Source organism: Bombus bifarius, unplaced genomic scaffold (genome assembly GCF_011952205.1).
Source record: "Bombus bifarius isolate JDL3187 unplaced genomic scaffold, Bbif_JDL3187 scf7180000009275, whole genome shotgun sequence".
Taxonomy (NCBI): Eukaryota; Metazoa; Arthropoda; class Insecta; order Hymenoptera; family Apidae; genus Bombus; species Bombus bifarius.
Window position 1 is genome coordinate 406580 of NW_022885009.1, and position 22686 is coordinate 429265.

The window sequence follows — 22686 nt, forward strand, 5'->3', positions numbered from 1 at the left end:
TATTCCATGCCTTTGTTAGACAAAGCGTTCATCCCGTGACCGCGGCTACGTTCGGCGACTGACTGTCGCCTCGAGCTCAAGCTCATTATCACAACTCTCGAACAATTACAATCGGATTGAATAACTACAATCGTTCAATCACAGCTATAGTAGACTCTAGGTTACAATGTTGCGGGATTATCCAAAATTCCAAAGGCTCCGGTGTTCTTTCATCTCCGACATATATATACATACTAATGTACATGTGGATATTAATATACATATACATGTTCAAAATTACGAAATTACAGACAAGATAGACAATAAATCAAATAAAGTTGGCAGCTACTTTCGTCAAATCCATTCGCTTTGGTTGTAATTAACAAGTAATTGAATGAATAATTTAATTATTGTTATTTCATTTGCTTCAGAATTAAGAATTAAAGCATTCCAGGCGTACATGCGATCTGAAACATTCAAAGAATCTCATTTGCAGTCCTTCGTGCATAAAACCTTGTTCAAACATTTTACGAATACCGAATACGTTTCTCCCTTCGGGAATCACGTACGAGGACGAAGGGATTATCGCGAGAAATCGCGACAGAGAACAGCGCTGATAGCGTGGCGACGCCTCGTAACGGAATGCAGCCGGAAGTGAACTGTTTCCTTGCGGTAAATGGCGACAGTGCCGATGTAGACACCCTGTGGATCTCGTGTACACTCGCGGTCGATGCATCCACGACATCCAGCGTCACGTAATTGATCCGTAGTTATCCGCAAGGTTGGCTAGGTGCATATGTTGGCAAACGTGGGTTGCTTCGTATGCGAATCCAATTGTGTGCATGAATTTTGTTTCGCTTGCGTACTATGCAATGGTAAGCAGCAGTAGGCGAGTCCTGCTCGGTTCCTGACCTAATTGATTGGATGACGTTGCTAATTGCAGCATCAACTGGTAAGGAAAACAGATGAAGGAAATGCGCTATTAACGTCGCGAATTTCATACTTGCGTACGTGGTAATTGTGTTCGTTTGAGCGTTTGCGTGACGTAGCGGAGATCACACGGGAAGTTCATAGAGATGTTCTAAGACAGCTGCTCGTTTTACGAGTATTTTTCAAGGATTTTTGGCAACTGTCGGCTAGCTTCACGAAATCTTTCTGGAAAATTTTTTGAAGCAACAATAACATCCTTTAAGTAGGTTATTTTTGAACAGTAAAATCCTTCAAATACGTTTTTCGACATCGTGTTGTTAAAAAACAGAACCTTTATAATTAATAAATTCCGGCTATACTCACGAAAATATTTCAACTGTTACTATAGTTTACGTTTTATACGAAACATGTAACGAGACGCGATCGTCATGATTAGTCAAGTTTAAAACCGATTAGAAAATGTACATAGAAATCACAGAATATTTATTGCCAACATATATTTAGTAAGAAATTAATATACAGCATAAACAGCGATCTTAAGCAAGTGCAAATATTAAATACGGCCCGACTGAACATCAAGGTTTATTAATAAAATTAATGTGACTAATTGCTTATTTAAATAATTTTGTAGTTTCTACGAAATAGACACGACTGCCATGATTAGTCAAGTTTAAAACCGATCAGAAAATGTACATAGAAATCACAGAATATTTATTGCCAACATATATTTAGTAAGAAATTAATATACAGCATAAACAGCCATCTTAAGCAAGTGCAAATATTAAATGCGACCCTACTGAACATCAAGGTTTATTAATAAAATTAATGTGACTAATTGGTTATTTAAATAACTTTGTGGTTTCTACGAAATAGACACGAACAAGACACGACCGCCGCAATTAGTCAAGTTTAAAACCGATCAGAAAATGTACATAGAAATCACAGAATATTTATTGCCAACATATATTTAGTAAGAAATTAGTATACAGCATAAACAGCCATCTTAAGCAAGTGCAAATATTAAATACGGCCCGACTGAACATCAAGGTTTCTTAATAAAATTAATGTGACTAATTGCTTATTTAAATAATTTTGTGGTTTCTACGAAATAGACACGAACAAGACACGACCGCCGTGATTAGTCAAGTTTAAAACCGATTAGAAAATGTACATAGAAATCACAGAATATTTATTGCCAACATATATTTAGTAAGAAATTAGTATACAGCATAAACAGCGATCTTAAGCAAGTGCAAATATTAAATACGGCCCGACTGAACATCAAGGTTTATTAATAAAATTAATGTAACTAATTGGTTATTTAAATAATTTTGTAGTTTCTACGAAATAGACACGACCGCCATGATTAGTCAAGTTTAAAACCGATCAGAAAATGTACATAGAAATCACAGAATATTTATTGCCAACATATATTTAGTAAGAAATTAATATACAGCATAAACAGCGATCTTAAGCAAGTGCAAATATTAAGCACGGCCCGACTGAACATCAAGGTTTATTAATATAATTAATGTAATTAATTGATTGTTTAAATAATTTTATGATATCCACGAATTATTATAGTCGCGCTAAATATCTTGTTAATTCTAATTGTCGAATATCTACACCGATGTTATTTAATTGGTTCAGCGCGGAGCGTTTTGCTTTACCAAATTGAGGTTCTCTTTTATAGCGAGATGTAGATAAATGGAACATCATTAACTTGCACGCGAACCTCATTCATTACATTTCGTCAACACGCGTTAGGAATGGTACTTACAACTAGTTTACAAGTCTTGAATAAACGAGGTGAAAAGCGATACTAACAGGGAAAGCGTGGATCGTCTCATTGTTAGTCTTCCTGTCAGTTTTTGTCATGACTGTATGGTCTCGTGTGGCTGATTAGTTATGTACCTTATTCATTGCATGCACCACGACAGTTGCCTGTATTTTCAGACTTGTTTTCCTGCAGCAGACGAGTACCTACTGCGTTGTGCTGTGTCGTAAAGAATTCTCCACAGTAAAGTATGACATTATGCTCCCGTACTCATTTATATTTCAGTATCATTTCTGTTAAAGCATAGTACATTATACACATCGAGGGTGAACTCATCCGGATAAAATGCCTTTATAATTTACAACTCGAAACGTTGACCAACCATAGACTTACGCTAAACGAGCGATATTTCTAACAGTTATTTTTTTTCTGCAAATTATAGCGGAGGATTTCAGGTGCGAAGATGTTGCGCAAATTAAAAATAAGTTCTCGATATTTGATAGAGTATAGAAATGTATAGAGAGGTATAGAGATAGATACACTATAGTATAGTATAATATAGTATAGCGCATAATAGAGTCAATTTATTTAGATAAAAATGCTTTCATAACTTACGATCCTTAAACGTTAACCAACCGCCTAAAGATTACACTAAGGAAACTCCAAATTTGATTTCTTCCCACTTGGCCGAGGACTTTCATCTGCTGCTGTAGCAAGAAAAAAGGCACAATATAGAATTTATATAATAGGAAAAATATATAAAATATCCATAATTTGTCCCAATCTTTAGCTGATGAAACAAATTTTTATCAAGCTTTTATTTCTTTACCATTTAATAACATTTAATAGCACTCTAAATTATGTTTATATTTGATTGTATCTATCGATTGTACAAATTCGAATCGTATTGCATCTTTATTTGAATCAGATAAATTTTCTACGTTCTTAACCTTTCTATTTCGAGGTAGACGAAGTTTGTCTGTAATTTATCAGGCCCGAACAGAATCTAGCCATCAATTGCAAATACTTTCGAAGAAATCAAACAATTAATCTTCGACTGGAACTGGAATTATAGTACGGTCACTGTTTTATTTGCCCACTGTTACTGACTGAAGGTTCAATCAATAATCAACACGTTTCTTTTGCCTGCAGGTTTTCCAAGAAGCTCGCGACGTTGCTGGCAATTTGTCTTTTGGCCACACGCACTGGTGAGTGATTCTCTCTGCTTCTCTTCTATGTCTAAACGTTCTATCTTGGCAGAATTCCAATGTTCTCCAATGTTCTCTGGATCTATTGCGAAAGAATTTGTGCAATCGCAAGGAAAGACAATTAATTTTTTCCAAATTTCAATCGTTCATACGTTTTAGCTAAATACTTCCAGCTATTTGTAGTCTGAGATTTAATTATCAAGTCGATTCCTAAGTTAATTTTGGAAAAGATTTGTTCATTCATCTAATATGATTTTGTATGTGTAAAGAGGAAAAGTGATTAATTGATTTGACACGATCCGGGGTAAAATCTTTTTTTTTACCTATGGTTTTAACGAGACGATTTGTTCAAACCGTTAGATAATTTCGCCTTAAACTCCAACATTCCAGATGGCTGCCAATTCCAATTGTTCGATATTCATTGAACTATATGGAAAGTTTCGGTTGCAATGGAGCTGACAAGTTCATATACGTTCTAGGAAAACAACTATTTGTATTTCAATTACTCTTAAATTAAATTCTATATTAAATATATATTAAATTAAATTCTATAAAGTTGTTCCTTGAAGTATATATAGTAAACGATCTTTTCAATTAAAATACTGTGAAATATACAGGGTGGTTGATAACTGGTGGTACAAGCGGAAAGAGGGTGATTCTACGCGAAAAAAGAAGTCGAAAATATAGAATAAAAATTTTTCGTTTCAGGCTTTGTTTTCGAGAAAATCGACTTTGAATTTTAAAATCGTTATAACGGATCTCACTGTAGATCGTTTTTCGCGTAGAATCACCCCCTTTCCGCCTGTACCACCAGTTACCAACCACCCTGTATAAGAAAGAATTATAACCTACGCAGAAAGAATAAGATAAATTAAGATATTGTATAATCATAATTAAATACATAATTTTGTCCCTTACTTATTAAGCAACACTGTTTCGATAATCGAATGTTTCGTTATTCGATGTTACAGAAAGCAATCATTCCGTCAGTAGTAGGTATCCTGATAATCGAAATTCTACTATGTATATTTGTTTTTCGTTACCGCGCAATATTGTTCAGATAATGAAACTTGGATATTCTAATATAATATTGATCATTCTTGAAGCATAAAATACCCAGCAAACATGGCAGTTACTTCAATAAAATACCTAAGAAGAAAATTATGTAATGAATATATTGTTTATTTCAAAGTATGTAAACCGGAAGTCGTCCAAAGCCGAAAGGCAGGGACTAAGTTTAATAAATAAATAAAATAAATATTGTTTATTTCGACTATTTAGGTACTATTGGATTGACAACTAAGTGATTGGGGATTTTGTCAATACCACCTAATGACTTTAAAGATGACTAAAAAAATAAATGACAGTTACCAAACCAATATTTTGAAATAATCGTGACTTTTCTTCCAATCGTTTCATATTGAGCTATCAAACGAAGTAACTTTTCATTTGGTATTTTATATTTGAAAGATATGTAGTGTTGGAGGTTTCCAATGTTGGTAATAATCATTTCATCAAAATATACTGTCTATAAGAAGCTTCTATGTGTATATATACAGCTTAGGCAACACCTCGATACCACTTTCGGCAAACATAACTGGCCCTTCGCTTGCGTACGTATATGTATAATCATACGTAGGAAGTTCCTGGTCTTTTCGAGTTGTTGGCACAAAATCCTTCTTACGACTCACTTACAAAATTGTCAGAGCTTTTACCCTTGGCACTTTCCCTTTCCTTTCCTTTCTTCGAGATATTTCCACACCCCTTCTAGTTCAGCTTTTGCAATGTCCCGACCTTCTTATCGTATACCCTCTTAGCGTAACACTCTTCATATGAAAATGTTAGATAACGTATATTGCTTATTGCTTTGCAATTACGTTAGAACCGAATTAATAGAGAAAGAGAATTATTCGGATAATGGAATTTTCCCATAATAGAACAATCACTTTTCTACTATAAAATTTTATTTCTTCAAACACAGATTAAAATTAATTGGCAGATTCTTGAAATATTTATGGACGCCGCATCTTTTTGGCTGCCAAGTCACACAATTTTGTCGACATAAGTAACTGCATAGAGTTACGTTCTTTTTGTATTTCGAATCATCGAAGCCTTTCTGTAAATGCCACGAATGCTTCGTTATGACAAGGCACGTCTTCATTATCACTTTCGTTTGCTGTTTCCATTTGAATAAAATCGTCGTTATCGTCGTTTGTATCACGATGAAGCCATTTCATTACGTCAGTATACTTGGGGTTTCTTCTCTACTGTATGCAGCATCTGAAAAACCTACCTGCTTTTCATAATTTTCAATATCGCGTTGTTGGTTTTTAATATCTGTGATCATGGCTTTCAAAACATCGTGTATTTTTGCCAATACTGTTGCACTTACACTTCCAAGTTTTTTATTTACGTCCTCTTTTGCTTCTCCTTTCTCTTGTACATTCTTGTAAATTATTACGACCGGGACTCGTTCAATCGGAAAAATGATAGAATTTTTACGTTTTATATAGACATTAATAAAATATGTACTTATTTAAATATGTATTGTATGTACTGAAAAACATTATGTTCGGATAGCAAAGTGTTCGAATGATACAACATTCGTATATTATGTTGGGCTTTGGTTTCGAATATTTTAGTATTAGTATATAATTATATTATAATATACAATAAAATATATTATTATCATAGTTGTAATCTATATACTATATTATAATATAATTATATTACATTATTGGTATACTTATATATGGTATATTATAGTTATATTATAATATAGTATATAGTATATTATATAGTATAGTATATATTATATTATATTATATTATATTATATTATATTATATTATATTATATTATATTATATTATATTATATTATATTATATTATATTATATTATGTAGTATATATAATATAACTATAATATACTATATATAACTATACTAATAATATGATATAATTATATATAATATAGTTATATTGTTGAAAATGACAATGAGTTCGTGCTCGCCATCCATATGCAGATGCGTTAGTTATAAGAAATAGTAACTAGAGGATGATCTTAGTTACAATCGATAGATTTAATCGATAGGTTTAAGATGCTTTTTCGTTTTTATCCCCAGCTTTTGTAAGCGCATGCAATAAAGGTTTTTTTGGCTCAGAACGGTGTGATAGATTTATCCATTCAATAAAATAATAACTATTCTGCTCTTACCTCTGAGTATAAAAATAACAACATATATTATAATATAGTATATAGAATATATTAATATATAAATTTTATTCTGATAGTGGTTATTCGAATAAAGGCAATTTTGCTGTATTTATCTGTTTATTTCAATTATTCGCTGCATTTACTTGCAATTAGTCGAATAACGTCCATCTCTGTTACGAAAACAAAGATTGAGGAAGACGACACGAAATAAGGCGCGAAAAATGCGAAAGCAGGAAAAGAGAGAAGAGGGGCATTTTCTTGTTCCGGTTAGGGGAAGCAGGAACCTTCCACCGAAGGGTCTTGCCACTTTCCTTCTCCTTCTCCTTCTTTCTCTTCCTCTTCTTCTTTTTTCCCCCTCTTAGAAAACCGCATATCTTAGCGAAGCTGTGAAACGGATTTTCCAGCGGAAGCAAAGGAAGGAACGTTGTTCTCCCTCGTTTCTCCCTTCTCCTTCGCGCTTTTTTTTCTCTCAACGCTCCTGTCCTCCGGCTTCATCCACTTTTCACCCCCATATCCGCCACCGTTTCGGATTTGTTACTTTATTTGCACGCGCGCTTGTTTACCTTTCGCGCGTCACTCGTTCGCTCGCCACGACTGTCTCCCCTTTTCTTCCATTCTTCGCTGTTTTCGCCATCATCCCATTTTCTCTCCCAAGCTCCGATTGTTCGTGGCAACGGCGCAGCTGCATCTGCTTTCCAGGGAATTGAACGTCCTTAAACCTCGTTCGTATCAATCGAACGAAACCGTTCAATATAATTGCGGCGACTTTAATATTTGAGGAGGGCCATTGTTCAGAGTTTAGTTAATCAATGGCGTTATGTACTTGTAAATAGTTTGCACAGGTAATAGAGCAGTTTCATACTCAGACGTGTATAATATGTCTGGACGATTAAATCGTCGAACACTTGAACTGTGCGTAATTGGTAATTAGCCGCACGTAATTAAAGGAATGTAAGCTGCATGTGTCTATGTATTGTATATTTTATAAGATTGTTTTATATGTTTTCGACCATTACGCGTATTCTGCAAATTTTCCTACCTTGAAATTTTCCGTAAATGGATGAACGTCCGTACAGTAGAATATTCGGCAAAAAATAATGCAGTAGATAATCGAATGCTCCAAAAATACGGAAAAGTCTATTAGTGTCGGTAAATCGTATAATAAAATCGTAGAAAACATTTTGATAATGTAATATCGTACGTGTATTTAGGCTGAGTTAATTATTTAACTGATCGAACATTTGCTAACTGGTCTCGCGATATTTAACTATTTACATTTGTCTACGCTTCGTATTAAAATTTCGAAAAAAATGAGGTTATGACAAAGCCCAATGCACCTCGGATAATACGAAACTTCGGTTAACCGAGACTCCACTGTAATTACAATCTCATTTTATTCTTTTTATATTAGACGTTCTAGTCATTAAATTCCAGGGAAAACAGTGCATTTTTTTTCTGTTTTGTCCATACAACCGAACCAGATGCGCATAGCTGACCATTTATTTGTACCATACGCCGGCAACAGTAAATTAACAACGCTTGAATTGTATAAGATAATTTAGAAGCATCTTTAATCATCGTATTGTACGATATACAGGGTGGTTGGTAACTGGTGGTACAAGCGGAAAGGGGGTGATTCTACGCGAAAAAAGAAGTCGAAAATATAGAATAAAGATGTTTTTTTAAAATTTTTTTTTTTAATTTTTCCATAGAGACAACGATCTACAGTGAGATCCGTTATAACGTACCGCACGCGTACCGAGCGAAAATTCAAAGTCGATTTTCTCGAAAACAAAGCCTCAAACGAAAAGTTTTTATTCTATATTTTTGACTTCTTTTTTCGCGTAGAATCGCCCCCTTTCCGCTTATACCACCAGTTACCAACCATTCTGTATATTAATTCTGTCATCGATAGTGGTTGTCGATGACCATAAGATCTCATTATCGATAATGGTAACAGGTAACCAAAAAGAATCCTGACATCGATTATGGTTACCGATAACCAATAAAATTTTGATTAGAGTTCGGTTTGAAGGACATAAAATTATCGCCTCTTTTTATTGCAATTTAACAGTTTTCAATGTGCAGAATGCAAAAGTGCAAGTTTTAACTTTAGGAATCCAGTGGTTCGAGAATTATGCACACGTGAAACAGCATTTTAAGCGTATTTTGGTGGTTAGTATGATATTGCTTCTATCGAACTGATATCGAAGTGAACCTAGCGTAAGGATGACCGGAGAATAAAACATAACCCAAACCTAATCCAATATTCAGAATTCAAAATTCCGCCGCAAAGTGACCCACATCCACGTGCATTTGTTAGCCAGGTCTCTGCGCTCATTGGGCGAATCGTGGAAAAGCTAACGTGGAAAAGCCAACGTAAAGCGGGCCGTCAGATACGCCATAAACGCTCAACTTTACATAACTTTTAAACTGTTTGCTGGATTCTTCAAACTAAGACTTGCATTTTTTGTCGTTTATAATGATTATTCTTAGCCAAAATCTTCACGTATACTATTGTAGTATCGTGGACGAGAGACCTAAGAGATTATAGCAATCAACGCCACGAATTGACCGATCCCCTGATTTCCGTTGAGATAATAGGGGTGATTTAGTTTGTATAACACTGTGGTTCACAGAATTATAAATTATGTATTTCCAACACTTAGATTACACTGTTGAGCAGAGATAAATAGATAATAACTTAGCGCACGAAGATAAGATAGATATGTACGCTAGAGCAGGGCTCTTATAATTGAAGTTAGTGTATGAACAATGTCGCCAAAAAGCCAAAGTGTCGACAGGCACTACAACAATATATCGTCGGTCCTTCAATCGAATAGTTTCGCGGAAAAGGCCTGCGTGACCCTGGCCACGAGCGGTTGCAGAACACGTGCGTGGTGGGACTAAGACAAACGACAAAGGGATGCTAAGGGACAAAGACGAATTAACAGTCAGTGTCAGTTGAAAAGTCAGAGAGTGTGAATCGAGAAGTCAGAGAGGGCGAATTGCGTTGTCGAGATAGTGTGGTCCGCGTGAGAGAGAACGTTGGAACCGTAGTGACGAGAGTTGCAAAGTTAAGAGTTCACGTTAAACAACCATCGTTTCCTGTTTAACCAACATCTGTCTAATCCATTTATTGTAAATAAACGTAAATAAAATAAAGTGTAATAAAGATCCTACACTATGATCTTTTCAATCTGAATTAACCTGTTACGATCTCTGCTGTACAGGTGTCACCGTTATGCTGGACATGTAGAACATTAGAATATCTGGAACCGAGGCGAGGATATAGTTGTATCGTCTCTCCCTCTCTCTCTTTCTCTGTGTTTTCTCCTCTAATTGCTGCGCTGTCGTGTCGAGTCAGAGATGAATCGCAACGAACGGTTTGCTCTTCGAAATAAATGCTTCTTTTCGTTGGTGATATTCGCGCCGCGTCGAACGCGTAAAAAAGCTAATAAAACGTACCGGTACAGGCGTACGTATGGTTTTTGAAAGCAGACTTGTTTGCAACCACCTCTGTGTACGATTGATCACTCAAAGGGCAACGTTTGCCCGCTCACGAATACGCGTCAATCACGTTCTAACGATGTATTCAAATACGACGCCGCACGTACGCGTGTAATTGGACTGGAAACGTCTGCCGGCTAGATGATTTTCAAAGGTCTATTGATTTATTTCTTGTTTGCCGAATTATGATATATTTGTGTGGTGTTATTTTCCCAAATTTGTAAATATTCTTATGTATAGGAAGCAGCAGTAGCAGTTTGCAGATATATTAGAAAGAGGAGTAAGAGATTGACCAAGTTACATATACAGAGTGGAACGGTAATCGTAGTGCAATCGGTCAGAGGATGATTCTACGTGAAAAAATAAGTCGAAAATGTAGAATAGAATTTTTTCATATGACGCTTCGTTTCTGAGGAAATCGAGTTTGAAAATTCGTCGGATGTGCTTTAAACTTGGCTAAGAGGCGACTAGGCGAACAAGCCACTGGGGGTTACTGTACACGTGAAAATAAGTTCAGAATGTGAAATAAAACTTTCTCGTTTGAAGCATCATATTCGAGCAAATCAAATTCAAATATGTTTAATTACGAACTGATCTCGTACACGCGCATGATACATTTTCGAACTTTCGATCTTTTTCGCAATGAAGCATCTTATTTATTTTCAAATACATTTTAAATCCCTGTCGACTATTTACTCTTGTTTAGCCCGAAATTAAACAAATTTAAAACATTTAAGTTAAATTAAATTTTGTCAAATCTTCAAAGTCAATTTTCTCGAAGACGAAATCTCAAATTAAAAAATGCTATACTAAACTTTTTCCTTATTTTTTCACGTAGTATGAACCCCTGCCCGTATGTACTACGATTAACGCCCCACCCTGTATAGATTAAGATAGATTTACAAATTTACACACGCTATATGGTGGCACTATTTGGAGAAATAAAATGTTATAAATTAATGTATTGCTGTTTGTGGCAACACACATATGAGACAATGCTTCTAATATCGCCGATAACAAGTATTTTGAAGAAAGCATCACCAGAAGTCAACAAGGGATTAAAGTCGTAATCGAAAATGTATAAAGAAACATATTTTATGTACGTGAAAGACAAATGATGTCTCTTTCGTTTGAGACTAATTTGATATAAAATTGTGTCTTACGCTTGGCTTGAAAACGATTTCAAATTTGGCCAGCGATATTAGCTATACTTACGATGCTAATAAATTTTGCAGAGTGGAAAGTACAAAAAGTCGTATGATAGCACAAACATTATTTTGTTTAATTTATTCGAAAATTTTATTTTGTATAATTTGCTTGCGATAAATAAATTTATAGAAGTTTGATTTTCGCGGAAACAAAAAATGCAGTCGAACAATTTCAATTCTGAAATGATCTTGTAAGAAAATCATAAATTATCGTATTTCAATGATCTATGTAATATAAATTTAGAAACAAAGATTTTAAGATGTAAAAAATATAATATAAAACCATTTCATTATTTTTACATTATAAAGTTTCTTTTTTTCTTTTTTTTTTTTTACTAAACTTGGCTTTTTAAATATTCAGAAATACGAAACTGTGTCGAACATATTGCAAACATGGAAACGGTTGAGAAGATTTCGTTTAAAGTTTCAAGAGTATCCTATTTATTAAAAAAATTTCATTAAAATCGTGTGGTTTTAAGTAATTACGTATGCATATCGTTTATTTGATCGACTAAAATTTAGTTTAAGAAATACCTTCCATTCGTTTAATATTCTATATTCGTTTAATATTTTAGCGTTTGAAATATTCCTCTCCATATTTACACCATAAACGATTTTGAAATGAAATATTGTTTAAATATTGCACTAGTACGTATAGTATGATATAAGAGAAAATATAAATGAATAATAACAAAAGTACATATGTCATTCTGTTAATCCGAAATAGATAAAATATTTAAATATATAAACGTTTCTTCTTAACAAATTCTGTCAAACACCATTCAAAATTTAAATGACAAAGTGAGTCTGTTACGTCGCGTAACACTACCGAGCCGAGGCCACACACCACGGGCAAGATGGCAACCAGATGTCTTCGGATACTCACTGCGTACCCTCAATAACCTCAAGTACCTTCCATAAATCTCATAGATTTCCTAGTAAAGGTCCTTCAAACCAAACAAACGTCTATTTCCGAAGAATTTCCAAAGACTATTGTCTACCACGGCTTAACTAGGGAAAGTTAGTTTTTCTCACGTACGCTGCAACTTTCCTCCCACTAACCACTTTCTCTCGAGGGCGGTTAAGACCCTTCGTTTAACCAATTAACAACGAAGCCTATTTCCCTCACTCTCTTAACTAACATCGGCACCAACAAATCCGATGGTCCCGTGTGCTAGACACACCCATCCTTAGCTTTCCTCCGAGACAGCATCGTCTCCCAAGACAGTACTGATTTTACATCCTTCGAACGGTCAACATCCTTTAACCGGATATATACACATCCGCAGATCAGTCACTCATTCATCTCGTACATACGCACCAGCGTAACTGCCTTCGTTATAAGTTGTTGGAATAAACGGTGAAATATAACTTACTCTACTGCGTCATACTCATTTAACCACCTCTGTTATCTTACCGAAACAGGGGAACGACTACTTCGCGGCGTCGATTCACCGAATCGTAGCGAGAATTTACGCCTCTCGCTGACGCGTTTTCCTCGCGACCGCGTCTCTCCGCGAACGGTCGTAACATTTGGTCCTTCGAGCCGGATCATCAGTGGCAGTGGATAGTTTTGTCACCCATCCGGTCGAAACATTTGGTCCTTCGAGCCGGATTCAGTGACAAGTGAAAAGTGTGGACACGTAACCGGTCGAATCATTCGATCCTCAAAGCCGCATCACGCGTCAAGTGAAAAGCGCATACCAGTGACACCCACTATCATACAGTGCCACGTGAATCCAACATAACCAGCAGCGGAAGCGTTACCCCCCAGCGAGGTCAGTAACGTCAAGGATCGTCACCCTTGACGAGGTATAATTCGGTGGTTGAAACGCAACCACGCAGCCTCCTGCCGCAACTAGACAATCGTCAACAGAAGTAAGTTATAACCACTCCACTCTCAACTATATAACAAACAATGGCAACCGGAAACGAAACAGAAATCACCTCCTTGCATCGGGAGCGAAGCAATCTAAGCGACCAATTCCAGGCCGTATCGAAATCACTCGACGAATACGAACAGTCTGGTCAGCACTACAAGGCCACCTTAATAACTTATCGAAAACAAGTCGACGACATTTGGAAACGGTTTAACATTGTCAACGACCAATTACTTGAGCTCGACGACATCGCACCTGTGGACTTACTCGATGTCTATGTGGATCTGGTAGTACGATTGAGCGCTCTCATCGAACTTAATTCTTCCTCAACGGATGCCTCCAAGAGAGTAGCGAATCCAAAACCTCCGGAATGCAGCAACAAAACTCCTAGCAGGTTCCAGAGACCACCGATCCCATCGCATGACACGCGAAGCTCATCGCATCACACTCGCAACGTGTCACCTAAACGCGGCCCGACGACAACCACATTAGCATCGAACGTTCATGACTCTTTAACCGCAGCCCACAACCTAGATAGTAACGGGTTGAATCCCATCCAGGATAGCAACAAGGTCAACGTCGAGTCGAAACCTACTGTAAAGGCTTCGAAATCCACTGTGAACAAACCATCCAGGGGCAGTGTTTCTTCGGCCAATACTTACACGATGGACGTCCAACACAACGTATCGACGTCCAATCATCTCTCTTACATCACGTCATCTGCACCACCCGAGATTAGAAACATTGCATCGGACAGTCACACTTCGAGACGTAACGCGAAGACTCCTCCTTCGCCACCTCAGAAATGTGCTACGCCTGCAATTGGCCCTACTCAGAATCATTGCCTCATTATTAATACCATGACTAATCACTCAAATGGTATCGGTAATTTACAGAACATTCTATCTGATCTCAACGATTCTCTACTGAGTTCACAGAGCGCCACACCGAACAAGTCGCGTGTCACGGACTTCTCCCTGAAGTCACCCTTGGCTGCAACGACGCTACCACACTCTCCAATGGCAAAACAAGTCCAAATCACGACGCCCAACGCTTCTCCTCTACCAAGAATCATCACTAAGAGAATGCGATTCGAGCGGGTCATCGGGGGGAGTCCAGCCTCCCAATCAACCTCAAACCTCCGCACCGCGCTTGATGAATCTTCACCAAGCATCACCGACGTTCCCTTCGACGATACTTCCTGGGCCGAGGTGTTTAACGACACTTCCAGAAGCAAGATTCACGACACTTCTTGGGTCGTGAATTTCACCTGGAAATCGCTCGGCATCGACGAGGAAAACGGCGATCTAGACTACAAGGGAGACAACGTGCCATCCAGGCAACGGGCCTTCGCCAAGTTCACCCTGGGGACGATAGCATCATCCGGACGGCCGTTGTTCACACGGCAAGGAGCATCTTGGATCGAGGTGCCACGCAGCTCGTCCTACCATCGAGCCAAGTCGATCCAGCAGAATACGGGCCATCAACTATCAACATGGAGATGGGCGGCAGCTCCAATTAACTTTACCTTACAGAACTTTTGATCGGTACCCTCTCAACGGGGGGAGTATGGAGGCCCCGGAGGGATACGAACCCTCGATCTCCTGTTTACCAACTTCGAGGCGTTTTGTAGCCGATTTGGCCTTAAACACCTTGCAATATCTGAGTTCGTGAGATCCTTTGCAGGTCGGACACATCCACATCCGATCTGTAATATGTGTTCGTTCATGCCGTACGTTTTGTCGGTGACGAGTGTGTTGGTAGGTATCCCCTTTTCTCATTGGTGTTGGAGCGTTCGTTTGATCGCCGTTTGTCCTTGTTTGTAAGAAGTCTATTAAGTGCGTGTATGACGGCAATTTCTTGTCTGGTAAGGTGCATTGCCATTTGCGAATGATGGCTGGGGGTAGCTTCCATGTAAGTAACTTGAGAAGAACGGTGTTTGATGTGATTGGGTCACCGAGGTTCTCTAACGCTTGGATATTTATCTTGACCGTCTCGAGAAAGTCGTCTATGGCTTCGGGTGTCTCTTTAACTATTTTCGGATAGTCGAAAAGCAAGTCTAGGTGGCGCATGCAGATTTGACGGTGGCAGTCGAATTTTTCCTTAAGCACGTCGACGGCGATTGCATAGTTTGACTCGGTGATGGCTAACGATTGTATACTTCGCGCGGCCTTTCCGGTCAAAGAGGATCGTAGGTAGTGAAATTTCTGCACGGATGTAAGTCGCTCGCTTCGATCGATAGTGGATAAGAAGGAGTCGTAAAAGGAGTGCCAATTTTCGATGGCACCGTCAAAAGTAGGCAGGTGAATTTCCGGCAGTTTAACTGATGTCGGCTCGGCGACATTAGACGACTCGGAGCCTTGTGATTTCGACGACGATGCTGGTGTATCATCCATGAGGGTGTGTATTCGGACTACAAGATCGTCATATGTGTCGGTTACTTCGGAAACGCGCGCGTCGTCTATCTCGCCTAAATCTTCTAATTCCTCTTGTAACAATCGACACTTAAAAATGATTAATATCGCGAAATAAAGTCGAATCTAACGAAAAGTAACTGTAAATTCTTATTTTCTAAAGAAATAAAAGCTCAGATAGAGAAACTCGAAGGAAACCAATATAACTTGGGAAAATAAAATAAAATCGGAAACCCGGAACACTCGATAGTCTGGACAACTCAATTGATACATTAATCTTCCGGCAAAGAGAAAATCCAGGAGCGAATCTTAGTTTAGTAATCTCATTCTTTTTCTTACAATTTATATCGTCGCGGTATAGATCACAGTTTCAAGTGCAATCCACGTTGACCACAAATTGTAAAATGTAAGCTGCATTTAAAGCATAAATATTATTGTTATATTAAAGAACATATCAGCGTTTGAAACGTAATAAAATTGACATTTGTAACGATCTTGTGAACTAATTGCTTCATTTATAACATGATTCTTCCGAAAAGTCATACTTTCCATCGAAGAAAAGTGGGTCAAGATCATAAAACATATTAGCTTCCATTTCGAAAACTAGAATTTATCGTAGAAATTTTTACAGCATTGGCAAATAACTTTTCGTATAAACTTCGAATCGAATTTACGACTTGCCCCCGTATTTAATTTGAATTTTACATGTGATACTTACCTTCTGCGTAAGCGATTGTAATAAACTTTTGTTAGTGACCAATAAAAATAGTGTTTGACATAAATATTTGCGTAAATTATCATACGAAATTGGCCGGGTTTAAGAGCTCAGATTTCTATGATTTTAAAAATAAGTTCGAAAGATAGAATTTTCTTTAATAGATGAATTCAACGAGCTTTCCTAATACATTCGCTGTTATTGACGCATGTGGTGCGTCGACTGAATTTCTTAGTCAATTTTGCATCTTGTACAATTGTTACATTTTAAAATTGGTCAAAAAACTAAATAGGATAGTGGATAGAATGTTGGGAGAAATATTATTAGGATAGAACGTGCTTTACCTGGATTAATTGGCAGGCAGAACTGTTCAACTGATGGAATAGTTCCTATGGTAGCGGTTTATTAGTTATAACCTGCAGCTCTTATTATTAGTTCGAGCAAGTAGCAGCTGATGTTCGGAAAACTGAAGTTGAGCAGTTGTTTCTGTACCGCATTCAACGCGTGATCATATAACTGAAATTATGCTTGTAAACTACGGTTCGGATAAGGCTATGGATATAGCAGATGCGTGTTCTGACAAATTATTATTCTGACGAATTAAATCAAACGCATACAACATTTTCTCTGCAAATTGTTCGTCACTATGTTCCCCACAATTGATCGATCGTTTCTTTGATACATCGCAAAGTACGATGGTTGAGTAGAGTAACCTGATGCAAATTCAATCGTCCGTGACAAGCTACTAATCATCCACGAGACAACGAAGAAACTTTTTTATTTTTTTTTTTTTTAATTAAACTTGTTCTAACGGATTTGTGAGATTTTTCTGATTAAAATGAGTCCAAAGGGGATATAGTTTAAATCACATTTACATGTATACTTAATAGACGAAAGAAAATAAATTAATGTCAGTAGATAAGCAAATATGCTTCAAATTATATCGTGTTTGGTCTTGTTTTACTCAGACAAACCTGCCAATTACATTGGTGAAAGTTTTATTCGACAAAAATTGCAAACAAAAAAGTTCCATTGTTGCATTAACATTGTCTGACCGATATATTTCCTTTCGCCCAGCCGATTCTCCCACCTCTTTCTTGTTCACTTGCGTTGTCTTTTTTTAACGTCGGCAAAATGCTGAGTCGTTTCTATTACATACAATCGAGTTCTATACATTGTACGTGATAACTCATCGCCGAGGAGTTCTGATTTCATATCAGTTACGCGGTAGATAGTATACATAAATTCTTATGAATGTATGGAATTCGATGTTCAGGTATTTCATTCTACGAAAAGAGTAGTTTGTCAGAACACGCATCCACTGTAATATAAATCATTGTCTAATAGAGCGTAGTTCATCTCGTATTTCTAAAGCTGATCACTCGCCTGTTCATACAAAGGAAATGCAGATTACAAATACTGTGTTTGAAATAAAGTTATTTCTAATGAAAAGAAGAATTCAACATCAAAAATAGGCGTCTGTTGTGTATAATTACCATAGAATTCCATGTAAATTGTAATTGCCTTTGTAATTTCTTTTTCCATTACCAAACTCAAACCAAACCTGAATCTAATGCTAAAAGCTATTGCACGGAAGAACTCCATTTATTGGGATGAAATTTTAGTTAATCTCTGTTTAATCGAAGATCTGTCGTCGACAACAGTGAATTGATTTGTCTGAATGATAACTACGTGGTATTATATAAACGAAAAGTAATAAGTAGCGAGGAAAATCAATGAACTCTAATTATATATATAATAACGTAAATTCTTAGAGTAAATCGGACGATCGATTCAGGAAAAAGCGAGTTTATTTTGGGAATAATGAAATTAAATACAATAACAGTTAATAACAAATCTACTACAAATTTTATCTGGAAAATTGAGAATCGATTTTCTAAGTCCTAAATTACTGTTCTTCTCTCGTGATCTAATCTATTCAGCAAAATGATTGGCGGTAAAACAAAGCAAAAGTAAAAATTTCGATTGGCGGGTAGTTTGAATTTTATAGAATTTACATATATAAGATATATATATGTATGTAATATATGTAAATATATCTATATAAAATATGTAAATCTATGTATATATAAAAAAGTATAAACTGACTGTCTGTTCTACAGCTTCCGATAAATGGAGTTCTACTGTAATATCAAAAATACTTTTACATACATACAGAATAACACGTAAAAGCTGGCACCACGTGATTCCTCGTGGAAAACTAAAGGAAGACTATAGAATGAAATTTATTATTCTCAGCTTAGTTTTCGAGAAAATCGAGTTTGAAAATTTATCAAGAATTCTTGAACGTGCTAATCGCGGACTAGGCAAGATTAGATAATAGTACGTGTGAAAATAAGTCGAAAATGTGGGTTAGGAATAAAATTTGTCCGTCTAAGGATCCAGAAAATAGAGTTTGAACATATTTAGTTACGAATCGACCTAGTATTGGGTTGTCCGGAAAGTGTCTTTCTTTTATAGACACGTCTTTTACATGAAAGACATCAAACATGAAACCAAATCTGTCGAACGTTGTGATCTTTATTTTGATAGAACAAAGTGGATCATACGTAATTCGATAAAATAATATAAAACGAAAAATGTTGTGCATCCATTATTTCCTTATAAAACGAAAGAAACTTTTCGGACGACTTAATACATGGTTTTTATAAATTTATTTTTCTCGGAAACAAAACGTTTTGCGAGGAAATTCTACTCTACGCTTTCGATTTATTTTTACACGTAGAACGATCCGCTATCAATTATTTAGTCCTATTCAGTGTAGAATTAGTCAACACCGAACAAATTTTATTCCGTATCTGTTTCTAACAAAATCTGTTTCTACTAAATTCCGTATCTCAAAATCTGGACCCAAGCTGCGATTGTATAGGTACGTATGTACAAGCTAAATTACTGAGAACGCTGACCTTGACAATATACATCGAGGTCCACGAAATTCACAAGGCGTGCCATTTTCCATTTAATTAGCTCGTATTTTACTACCTACCAGCGAGTCTGTTAATCGAACAAGGACGCGTATCGATTCAGTTTACATACGCTTCCTGAGGAATCGATATCGTTCGTGTCTTCGAATGTGTACTCGTCTACGTGATACGACGCGCACGGGTGTTCGAATATCCATCGGTCACCCGGTTTGCGCACTGTCATTTCGTCGGTGAATGTGGCTTCTGGCCGGGAGATTCATTCAGGATCCCGTTAAATACGGCTTCGTCGAGGCAGAGCAACGAGTTTCCGATAATGCCGGATGCAGTCGGCCGTATTACTGGATAATGCGTCGCTCGCTCAATAATACGCGGCATCCGTGTCTGTTCAATCACATTTGATCGCTTGAAAAGTCCCGGCCTTCCCATTCATCCGTAACCCTTCTTTTCTCCTATGCTTTTTTACCACCGATGCCTCGTCATACTGCGCCTTCGCGCGTTGTCGCAGTCGTCCACCGTTAGCGTTTCCTCTTACCAATCTCTTCGTCTCGTTCTCTCCGCTGGTTATTATTTCTCCTATGTTCCGCTTCGACCCGTTAATAATCGCTAGCTTTGTCGGAAACGATGCCGTTATCGAATCATTTGTCGTCGCGATCTGTCGTCGTGTTTTTGCATGTGGCTCGAGCGTTCGTATCGTTATCCGACTCCAGGTTCTGAAGAAGAACGCGTTTTGGACTCGACTTTTACCCGGTTCGTCTTTGTTTCGTTGTTCGTTGCGCGAGTCACTGATAATTCAGCATCTGTTTCGTAATAATATTTGGCTCGTGGTGAGGAATTTATTTAATAGGCCATCGTTTTTGCTTTATAATGGATTGAACTTACGGAAATATACAGGGTGGTTGGTAACTGGTGGTACAAACGGAAAGGGGGTGATTCTACGCGAAAAAAGAAGTCGAAAATATGGAATAAACATTTTTCATTTGAGCCTTTGTTTTCGAGAAAATCGACTTTGAATTTTCGCTCGGTACGCGTGCGGTACGTTATAACGGATCTCGCTGTAGATCGTTGTCTCGATGGAAAAATTGAAAAAAAAATTAAAAGAAAAATTTTTATTCTATATTTTCGACTTCTTTTTTCGCGTAGAATCACCCCCTTTCCGCTTATACCACCAGTTACTAACTACCCTATATATAAAAATGAATAAATATGTTATCATAATTGAGGAACGCGAAGATTGCGTTTGCTCATGTGTGTTCAACTCTATTGTGGGCAACGAATATCCATTTTTATGTTTCTTTCGAAATCTTCTATTTCCTTTTTTTTTATGAAAACATCAAATAATCGTGTTGTATCTTCATTCCTGAGACAGTTTTACGTCGAAATTTATGCAAAAGTTTTATATAGATGGTGTTAAAGTTTCAGATAGTATTCAAATTTCCAGCCTATTTAAGTTTTACACTTGTTCAATAGCAGCGACATTTTGATCGACCGAAAACCGAACGTTTTACAAAAACGTAAAAGAAACCGTTTCTCTGTTATTAATTATTAATAATACACATAAAATTGGAGGTCATGTTCTCTTCAAAATGGAAATTTTTAAATTACTTTATTGGACTGAAAGCTGTTTGTTTTAGCTGCGAACGTGACTGTCAGTAGTTTAGGTTTGTGTATAGTCAGTCACCTACGGTATGCTACAATTCAATTCTCAGTTGATATCATTGCACCGTAAATAACTGTAGTAGGATATATACATAAAACATTATTTTTCCTATTCGATGAAGTCAAAGAATTTATTTCTCTTATTGTTAGAAGAAGTTTTGGATGGGTATCAAAAGATAATTTACTACGATACTTATTACGATAATTAGTTTTACTCATTCTATGTACACGGTTCTTACATTGCAATTATTTATAACGCAATTAAAATGGATCAATATGTAAATTTATGAGTTGAGAATTACATATATCTATGTACATGTCTTATAGCGCATTTTGCAATAAAATTCTGATCATGAAAATCAGAAGAGCTTGCACAGCCGAGAAAAAGCTGTAAACATATTTCCTTTGCCAACATTAAAGAACTTCCCAATATATTGTTAACTTTCACAGAAACTCCAAGTTTGACTCGAAGCATGTCATTCGACTTTGAGGAGAAAGTTGTTCAATTTTTCCAACGTTTCTCGCTTTTTTACTCGATTAAAATATTTATGTAAAACGTTCCTCAATTTCCTTTGATTTTACCAACGTTATTTACAGAGATGTTTGGCTTTAATTAATGCTATATATTTTCCTTTGATCGGTAAAGCTAGAAATTTGCACACGTGCCTAATTAGCATAGTTCCTTCGTTTTTAATTTATCATTTGAATTTTTATTTGATTTTATATCATGAGGTACAGTAATGGAAAGATTATTTTTTTAATTTATTCGTAATGAAATCGTACATAAGGTGAAGTGACTCGCGAATTGCGAGTTCTAAGAAAGTTTGAACGAAGGATGTTATATTTCATAATTTTTTGCGTTTCGTCAATTTCATTAGTCGACAACTTATTTATTTATTTATTTATTTATTAGCGTGCATGTCTTGCTGAATTTCCGTGTCATTAATCTGCTAGATTATCCCAAACAGCTGAGCCCGTATATTCTTAAATGTCTTAAAAACTTCTCTTCATTTCTCTTGATACAGCGACAAGACAGGCTACTGACAAGAAAGGCAGTAACCACTTAATTAAGAAACCTTCTGCGGTCGTCAAAACATAGCTATAAAGCCTTCTCCCTAATTTTCTGTACAATGGGGTATCGTGCACCCCAATTACAACAAATCTACCTTACCTCTTTTTGTTATAGTGGTGTAACAATTTGAAAAATACAGATCTTCTAGGAAAGCATCTTTCTATGTACGCGCGACA

The 22686-nt window shown here is 36.6% G+C and overlaps 1 protein-coding gene across 2 annotated transcripts in view; it reads left to right on the top strand.

The window, feature by feature from the left end:
* Positions 1-22686, top strand: part of LOC117214929 (cadherin-87A) — a 538333-nt gene that overhangs the window by 277490 nt on the left and 238157 nt on the right. For both annotated transcript variants that reach the window (XM_033461288.1, XM_033461289.1), the window contains one exon: positions 3839-3894. In XM_033461288.1, coding sequence (XP_033317179.1) covers positions 3839-3894 — 56 coding nt within the window. The remainder of the gene's footprint in view (positions 1-3838; positions 3895-22686) is intronic.